The sequence below is a fragment of the Poecile atricapillus genome, chromosome 6 (genome assembly GCF_030490865.1).
Source record: "Poecile atricapillus isolate bPoeAtr1 chromosome 6, bPoeAtr1.hap1, whole genome shotgun sequence".
Lineage (NCBI taxonomy): Eukaryota > Metazoa > Chordata > Aves > Passeriformes > Paridae > Poecile > Poecile atricapillus.
In genome coordinates, this window is record NC_081254.1 from 37,235,610 (window position 1) to 37,245,609 (window position 10,000).

The window sequence follows — 10,000 nt, forward strand, 5'->3', positions numbered from 1 at the left end:
GGATTTTGGGCAGGAATTGTCCCTGGCAGGGTGGGCAGAGCCTGGCACAGGTGCCCAGAGCAGCTGGGGCTGTCCTGGATCCCTGGCAGTGCCCAAGGCCAGGCTGGACATTGGGGCTGGAGCAGCTGGGACAGGGGAAGATAAGGGGTAGAAAATAAAGGTCCCTTCTGGCCAAAACCAGTCTGTGATAGGAGTTAACAAAGAAATATTAAAAAAATGTTTTGAAGGCTTATTTGTGGCTTTGACATCTTTGAAGATGAATGTCACATCACTCAGGATGTTCAGGAATCATCCATCCCTCTTCAGGGTCTGTTGTAGAGTAGATCAGGACATCCCCAGCAGAACAGACTTTATACTCAGAAGTGGAGAGGGGAAAAAAATAGGGAAAACACTCCCTGGCCTGTTCCAGCCACCCCCCAGACCAACCAGTGCCTTCCTCCTCCAGGAGGGATGGAAGGAGCACAGGATGAGGGGACAAAACGAGGGAGAGGGGCCAGAGAGGCATCAAAGAAACAACAAGCATCTTCCTCAAATGTGTATTAAATTAAGGTTTAATTTAGTCACTCTGTGACTAATAATCTGTCCCCTGCTTTTCAAGAGCCTGATGCCTGCACTTGTGGGGTCTCAGCAGGCATAGTGAACCCTCAGTGCATGAGAGATGCCAGGAGGCTGCTGAGAAACATCTGATGGCAAGACCATGGTGGTCTTCCTCAGATAACCCTCAGGGATTGTCAGCCCAGCCCCTCCAGGCTGCCCCACGCAGGGACCTGGGCTCCTGGCACACCTTTTGGTGGTGGCACTCAGTGACAAGTGAAGCACTCATGACCCTCCATTCCTCAAGGGCACCCGCATTTCCACTTGGACTGAGAACAATTGTGTTCCAGGCTCTGACGTTTGCCAAAAAAGTCATTACCATCATAATAGCTGCAGATTTACTTTAAATGAATGAATGAATGGGTGAGATGGAGAAGGAGCAGGAGAGGGAGAGGGAGAGAGCAGGAGAGAATGAATGAAAAACATTTTATGTGCCACACCACCCTCTAAAAATGAGTGAAGCAGATGGAACACAGGGAACAGGACCTCATACACCCTGTGCCCGTGTGTGCTCCCCTGCACCACATCCAGGGCCACTGGAGGAGTGCCTGGATAGAAGGACAACACGTCTGGATCCAGAGAGAGCCACATGATTGAATTTATGGATGGGGACAGCCTCACCTGGGACATGGACATGGACATGGACATCACCCCAGTGATCTCTGTTGTACAGACATCACTCTGCTGCTGCTGTGGGAATTTAGAGCCAGTTATACTGGATATATTCAAATATTTAAAGACTTAAAAGGTGAAGTCTGGAGTTGGGAATGGAAAACACTTGGAGTAAACCTGCTGGTGTGCTGGTCAATGGAATTATTGTGTCAGACCACACCACACATTTCAGTGTGAGAACAGTTTACAGGGTCAAATACCCACAAATTTGCCATCATTTAAAGCTACAGAATGAACAGATCATGAGAAATTTGGGATAACATCAGTAAAAAACAGTCCCCAAGGAGAAGGACTTGGGGGTGTTGGTTGATGAGAAATTCTAGGTGACACAGCAATGTTCCCAGAAGGTTTTTTTTACAGCAAGGGTGGGCAGGCCCTGGCACAGCTGGGGCTGCCCCTGGATCCCTGGCAGTGCCCAAGGCCAGGCTGGACATTGGGGCTGGAGCAGCTGGGACAGGGGAAGGTGTCCCTGCCATGGCTGGGGGACCCTGGATGGGATTTGAGGTCCCCTCCAACCCAAAGCATTCCAGTTTTTAGCAGGGAACATTGCAAGGGAGGGACTTGGCACTATTTCAGTGAAGGAGAAGGAAATCTGTGTGATATCAAATCATAAATGCTCTCATCATGCCAAGGAAGTCCCACAGCCCAACACATATGGAACTACAGCTAAACATGGCATTTTATGAAAACAACATATGACCAAAATAACAAAATATTGTACTCCAGAAATAAGGCATATTCCTGATTTAGCAAAGTGTGTTACCATGTGCTACTACATCAAAGCAGCCAAATGTACATTTCAACTGCTCAATACTCCAAGGTTCTTAACTAATTACGATATATTTTACTGGAATAAATGGAGCTTTTATCTATTTTTGCATTTGGGATATTATTTAGGAGTTTATTCCTTTGCTAGGCCACACAGCTGAATAAATATCTCCTCCTTACAGATGGGTCTGTGTGGATCCATCCCCATCCACTTGCTTCCACACACACATTTCAGAGAATTATGCTGGAATTCTGCTATAAGAGCCTGAGAGCACAGAAATTCTTCCTGAAATTCTCCTGTGCCACAGAGCTGGATCACACATTCCTTCTGCAATACAAGAATTTCATGTCCTCTGATTACGAGAGCAATGAAATATAAGAATTTCAGGTACACTGAAAACGATGCTTGATGGCAGCAAATGTGATCATTTGCCTGTCGTCACTGGCTGAGCTCTTCACAGGTATTTATCCATCTCAGAACCATATGAAATCTGTGATGCCTCAGCAAACATCTGTAAGAGCTGGAATTCTGCACAACTTCTCCCCGTTTATATTCAGTAGTGATCACCCAGCATAAGAATATAATACTGTAATATTTTAATATAATATTTAGACAAATAGGGCTTATAATCAGATCCTTAAGATCATCTAACAGAGCTCCTACAACTGTATTCCTCTGTTGTATAATAGTTTAAACAAAAATAGATCTTACTCAAAGTTGTGAAATCTCTGTATTATTTGTGGATATTGGAAAAATACCTCAGATAACTCACAGAATGCATAGAGTCTATAAAAAGCTTTATTAAATGTTTAAGGACAGTGGATGCTGCCACTTAAAAAAAGGAAAGCGAGCCCGGATTATTATTTTAATCATTCCAAATTCTGTTAAACTATCTGCTTAGGTTTCAATGGAAATTTAAAAATATTTATGCATGTTAAATATACAGATACACAAAAAATACTCAAAATAAAAATATTTTTGTCTGCTAAAGTTATTTATCTTAGAGAAAACTGCAGATGTTGAATGTTTTTAATTAAGTAGCTAACAAAATTCAGAGTTTTCTGAGGAGCCATAATGCACATCCAAATTTAACAAGTTTTCAAGATTTTGCCAAAAAAACTCCTATATTTCCATCTTTAACAATTTTACGTGTTGGTAATTTTGCAATTAAAAATTGAAACTATGCAGTCCTAGATTGCAACTTTCAGGCTTATAAAAGACTGGGAATTATAAAAGAAAAAATATAAAAGAAAGGGAATTCATCCTGCACGGGTTGCTGGGACAGATGCCTGCATCCCTGCATCTCCTGCTCCACTGGCACATCCACAGCTAGTGGACATCCCTGGAAAGGACCATGGAATATTCCAGCTGGGATCAGCACCAGCTGACCCTCAACCAGCTCCAGAAAAGAGCCTCAGCTCTACCAGGGAGCTCTTCCATCCACACCAATTTCCATGGCTTCAACGGGAGTTGATTCAAAAATCAATGGTCATCCACAGGAATTTATATTCACCTTGCGAGTCTTAGAAATTCTTGTGAGATAGAAATAAGAGTGGACATCCAGCAGATTTTTGAAATGCTTTTTGACGTTTTTCCTTAGAAAAATTGCGTTCACTGCAGTTGTGATAATTAATTAATTTTTTAAAAAATGCAGATGAGGCCTCAGGCTTCAGCCAGTACCTTTAAATCAACATTCATAAAAATCACCTGGCTAAGAAAATGTATCTGTAACACACAGATTTCTGACATGAAAACACTTCCAAGCTTTTTAATTACAGCAGTAGCACTGGAACATGCAACAGAATGAGTTTCAAAATACAGCAAAATCATTATTCTCCTTAGCCACGAGCTTCTGGACCTTTTCCTAATTTCCATGTTATGTTACACTCAACACAAAGGCCACAAAGTCCACATGTTCCTTTTCATCTCCACAGCACTTTCCTGAGAGTACAAATTAATTTAATGGGAATTCTGGTGTCATGGATAGCAGCAACCAGCCAAACCCAGGAATTCACCTGGATATCTTCCAATGCAACCCAGATTTGTCTGTTTGCTCTCTTGCTTTCATAATACCAGAACAAGAAGTACATTTTTACTGAAAGATCCTATTTCCTGTCCTTCCACCTATTTTCCTTAATTTGAAACTTGGGGAAGTTTTCAGCCCAAGTGGTACCATCAGGCTATAGTAATAAAAAATAGCAGTAAACCTGGAGTTATAGAAAGAAAAATAGAATTAGACAGTTTGATATTCAGGAAACTGACTTTACAATTTAACTCCAGACTGCATATAAAAACAACAACAAAAAAAAAAAAAAAAAAAGAGAAAAGTCCTTTTCCCCCTTCTCAGAGAAAACAAGGCAAAGGTCTGATTCAGCACTCAAATTTTCCTGATTATTACATGAAGCCAAGATGACCCTTTTGTCCTTTTTTTTTTCCTTTTTTAAGATGAATTGCCATCGCTTGGCTGCTACATTTTGTCAGTTTGGGCACAGCAGAGTCAATACCTTCACCTTGACACGGAAACTTTGTGATTTATCAGTGGTGCTGTGACTCAGTGCTACCACGACCTGGCGAGGTGCAGCCACTCATGGCACCGAGAGCTGACTTTGGTCACAGCTACTTGGAAAAAAATAAAGCACTCTCTGATGATAGACAAATGTGTCTTGTTAGCAACAGCCAAAAAGCGCTTGACTTGTACTAATAACAAAAAGGCCATGTTGGTCACCATGGGTCTAAAGACGAAGCACCCTGTCACTGCCTTGGTTGGGAAATTAGCAAATAATGTTCCTTTTCCTTGATAAATGGGTGACAGTTCTCTCTCACCAATCATTTTTTAACATTTTGATGCATGTCTATGATCCCGCTGGAGGAACAGAAAAGTTTACTGGCCCTCAATTTTCCGATGATGAATGGAACACTCTAAATGTGCGATTTCTGTATGAGGTATAGTTCATTTTAAGCAATTCTAGTAAATGGGTGTCACTGATTAGGACAAATAGTCTACTTGTGCAATAGCACAAATGGTATGTCTCATTCTTCTGGCCTCCTTTGAGACAGAAAAGAAAGGGGACAGCAATGACCCTGATAAACCTGGAATTGCTACTGTTTAAAAAAGAGCTATTATATAATATACATTATCCAACACACTATTGACTTGATGCTACTAAATCATGTCTGTATGTTTAGCATTGGCCTATTAATTAAAAATGTATGTCATGCTCAAAAACCTTCTTTATAGGAAAAGACACTTCACCAGAATCCTTTCCCCTTTGACTTATTGCTTTCAGAAAAATACATTTTACTCCAGGCCTAGAAAGCAGTTTTACACATTAACAGAGGCTTTCTGGGTCTGACTCTTGAACACTAAACTTTGACTGACTTATAGAGACCCAGCTTGAAGAAAGGGCAAGAATATTTGTTCTATCTTGATTTTATTTTTTTTCTCAGCTTCCTAACAACTGATACTGACACAAGGTCTGATCAATAAATAACCAATACTGTAATAACAGTGACTGTAAGTTGCTTCAGGACAACAGCACTTAACAGGAAAAAAAAAAAAAAAAAGAAAAGAAATGCAATATATATGAATTAGAAATGCTGAGGATTTCATTAAAATGAATGTAACTGTGCTTTCGGTTTATTTTTTTTTAAGGTTTTCAAATAAAACCCTGGATCCGTTCTATATATTTTTATATATATATATTTTAGCATTCCTCTCACAAAGTCACCAGATTTCATCCTTCAGAGCAATAATTGAATATGTACAAGAAATAATCAGGTGATTTAAATTTAACTAAGGCCTTCGAGTGGAGTTTAGCATAGTAAAAATAGTATGATTTGTGGGAGGCAATTAACAATCATTTGCTCTGTGGATACAAGTAATTTGTTTAAAGAGCACTGACCTATGAGACAGCCAGTTTGTGTTGGCTGTGATGGAAGGGAGCTATTGACTCTAAACAGTGTAACAGCGCCATTGACAGAACCGCCTTTGAACGCGCACAAAAGGTCTCCCAAATGCTTGAGGAACAGGAGATCTTCCTGAGAGGGACACGGGGCCAGCCCAGGAGAGCAGGGACAGCGAGCCAAGCCCAAAATCCTGGACAATGTGGCGAGGGCAGAGGTCCACCCCGCGCTGGTGCGGCGCCACAAGCGCTCTGCCAGGAGGGACCCTGGGATCGTGAGCGCCAGGTTCAACTCCAGCCTTTGTGCAAGAGCATGGTGCTCGTGTTCACATCCACCAAACGAACTGCAGGACTGGGAATGGGCCCCTGGATTCCTCATCCACGTGTTCTGCTGGGGACGTGGTGGTGGACGGACACCACGGCCGCCCGCAAGGGATCTGCTGCCTCCTGGCAATTTGGGACATTGCTCAAAGCCAAGGAGGCTGTCAAAAGAGGGGCGTGCGACAAAAACCCCAGGGTGGAATCAGCCAGCAAGAAAAGTTCCAAGGGCCACGAATCATTCTTTGAAACTATTTTGGTATGCTCTAGATCAGGCTATGCACCCTTTATTTGCTTGGGAAACGACACAAAACACAGAGAAAACAGGAAGGCAGTGGCACAAACACGCTGTAAACACAATCCTGCTGCTCAGCTGAGAGCAAACCAACAGAATCTGCAGAGCTTAAAATGTGTGTGTAAAGGTGCAATTTTATCTGTAGCATAATTTCATTTCGAAGCATACAAATCACAATTTGCCATAATCGAATAAGGCTGCAGTGCTTATATTCTAATTAAAAAATAATCTCTGATATTTAATTTAGAAACCTGGAAGACTGTACCAGCAAAATTATGGTTATAACCTGCACAGACCACTCGATTTACCCACAGACAGCAAATTTTTCAGGTAGCACTTTTAAAATTAGTATTAAACAAGCAAACACTGCACCGCTCGATATGTATTAAAACAAGTATTGTACTCAGTTATTAATTTGCACTATTCACTTTTAAATGCAGCAAATACCTCATTAATTTAATTTTAGGTGCCCACCAGTTTATATTGCATTTTACAGTCTAGAAGGCAATTTACTATTAACTGGCAATTACATACAGAATGATTGTTAATTCTGCTCCTAAGTGCTAGCTGCTTGAAAATTGTTATCTCTCTCTAATTTTTGACCTTCTTACAACAGGGGTGAGGTACACTGGGAATACAAAGGACTAGTAGAGAAGAGCCGGACATGTCATTTGTGACTCATTCTTTTAATTCACCGTGCTAATCAACTGAACTGCCACAATCTCCCAAGGTAATTGTATCTTTATAATAGTTGAAAGCAGCGGGCAAAAAGGCATGGATGGATGGGGAAAGGCCTTGCCTTTGCCTGCTGGGAGCCGGCGTGCTCCTGCTTCTGCGCCGGGCTAATGGGGGCTTTGGAGAAAAATCTGGAACTTTCGCATCTCCCTGCCCTGATGGTTTAATGTCTCAACTTCTGCGCTCACAAAGGCTTTGTGCACCACACTACACTCTTGTTTCATTATTCCGCAGCCTTGTTGCCCTATGGTCTACCTCCTGCTGGGAAGGTTAAATGTTAGAGTGCCAAGCCAGGCTGCAAGCATGGTGGGACACTGATGGGAAACAGATGCCCTGGGGACCCGGCCCCTCCCTCCGCCAGGCTACAGCATTTTCATTTTCTGAAATACACAGAGGCTTGGCTTCCCTCTCAATGGCAGCTGTAATTTCCAAAGACTATCTCAGCCACCCTATCACTCTGGGATAAAGCAAAGCAGAAGTTTCTCGGTCAGGCAGGCTCTGGCTTTCTCTCTTTATTTTCTTGTTGCTGGGATATTGGCTTTTGTTTCCTTCCAAAGGTGTTTTAAATATCTATTCCTGTTACAGTGTTGTTACTTACATAACTTTATTACAATTTTATTCCAGTGGGAAAAGCTCATGACATTCTCATGATCTTTTTGAACATCTTTACTTAGCGATAAAGACAAAAGACAACCCCAAGAAGGAAAAAACGAATGGTTTGTTCTTCCAGTTCCATACACACGTGCACTTGCACATTAGAAAGAACCTCAAAACAGCAAAATTAGCCAAATTTGCAAAATCTGCGCCTCAGAAATCACTTAAAGACATTACTCTGAAGCAAGTTAGAATTCCAGGCTCTGCCCTGAGAGCCAGACCGTCATCTGTTTCAAATCTGCGGCGCTTCCCTGCGCGCCGTGGAACTGCACCAGCTCCCAACAGCTCAAATATCTGGAACTTGGGCTCAGCCTTTTAATTCATTCATTTTTTTATTTTGTTGGACACTTCTTTCAGCTTGTCATACTCGCAGGATACTCAGCTGTAGCTTTGCAGAAACTCTACATATACATATATGTGTGTGTATCTATGTGCTTGCATATATATATATATATATATATATATATATATATATATGTATAAAATATTGTTCATAAGAGTATTTCTAAGCCCACAGCAGTGACAGCCCCACCTGTGCTCACCACCTTTGCAGAAAAACAACTCTGGCTTTTGGGATAAATCATCTGCTTCAAAAGAACCACAGTCACCACCATTCTATTTGGAAGCTCTGGTGAAACACAGTCCTAAAGACCAATAAATGTAAATATTCTCTCCTTCACCAGACAGAAGTGAGGTACCCAGGTTTGGACGCCAGCATTTTTGCTCAGGTTTTGATTTCTTTGGGAATAGAGAGAATATAGGAACCTCAGATGGTGCCATCACTTTAAAGTTCATTTCAACAACAGACCTTAGGCAGACACAAAAACATATCCAGGATGCATTAACGGTTTCAAAAGTCCTCCCTTAAAACTACCCAGGAACACACTTTTCCCATTAGATCTAAATTAATAGATAGAAACAGTTGCAGTCTAGTGGGAAAATATTCATCAAAATGCACATCATCTGCACATCATCTGCAATCTGCATTATCTACCCAATAAGCAGCGAGGACTCTCCCCGAATCCCTGCAGTCTGCCGAGTAAACAGTTAAAGGCTCTTTGTTTTCAAAAGAGAGATTGATTCATCAGATCAAATTTATTACCTAGAATCCTCGTCCAAAAGTACAGTAAATTAAATCGCTATTTCTCCCTTTTCCCTCCCCGCACCTCAGTTAAATTCATTGGTAAATGCCAGAAAAACTCTAATACACATTTCAGATAAAAAGCCAGCAATACTTCATCCCAAAATAAGAATTTTCATATTAAAACCACTGCAAAACCACAAAGTTCCGAATTTTTCTTGTGCTGTTGTAAATTAAAATCAAATGTATTTTTAAAAAATTGGCATAAATAAATCATTCCCAGGCTTGTGAGTTTGTATCCCAAGTTTTAGGACTGAGGGAATCTTTAGAGACAGATTGTGAATAGGGTTGGATAAAGTCATTTGGATCCAACAACAGCTCCTTGAACCGATGCCTAAAACTTCAACTGAACCTTTAGGGAAGTTCAAGAAGCTTGGATAGATGGCCTGAAAAACATTTTGCATCACTGAGCACTTCTTAACTCCTTTTTCTGGCTGGAGGAAAGTAGGAAATACCATTGTTAATCTATTTCTGGCCAATATGAAAACAGGAAGTAACAGACATCTTGTGAGGGAGCTGGATCCCATGGGACACGGGGACGTTTTTGAGACCCAAGAGGTTGGATGGGCACCAGAGCTCCTGGGTGCCCACATGAACAGGTCTTTTGAGGTCCAGCTACCACCAGCTACATTTCCTGCAAGACACATCCTATTCTGAACAGCATTTTTCATTCCTGCGTATCCCTAAGAGATGGAATTGACATGCCAAAAGGAGCATGGAAACCACACACTCACCAGTGTAGACGAATCGGCCGGGAGCACCTTTGCAGAACTGTTTGGATTTGTAGGAAAGAGTTACTTCAACAACTCCTGGAATGTGCCGTGGTGGTGTTTGAACTCTGATGGCGTGGGGTGTTATCAGCTACAAAAATCGTACAGAAAACATACCTTAAATCAAGATGGCACTGATAAGGCTGATGC

The 10,000-nt window shown here is 41.5% G+C and overlaps 1 protein-coding gene across 5 annotated transcripts in view; it reads right to left on the reverse strand.

Annotated features, from left to right (window-relative positions):
• EBF3 (EBF transcription factor 3) overlaps nucleotides 1-10,000 on the reverse strand; it is a 129,855-nt gene that overhangs the window by 24,047 nt on the left and 95,808 nt on the right. For all 5 annotated transcript variants that reach the window (XM_058841807.1, XM_058841806.1, XM_058841810.1 and 2 more), the window contains exon 11: nucleotides 9,815-9,941. In XM_058841807.1, coding sequence (XP_058697790.1) covers nucleotides 9,815-9,941 — 127 coding nt within the window. The remainder of the gene's footprint in view (nucleotides 1-9,814; nucleotides 9,942-10,000) is intronic.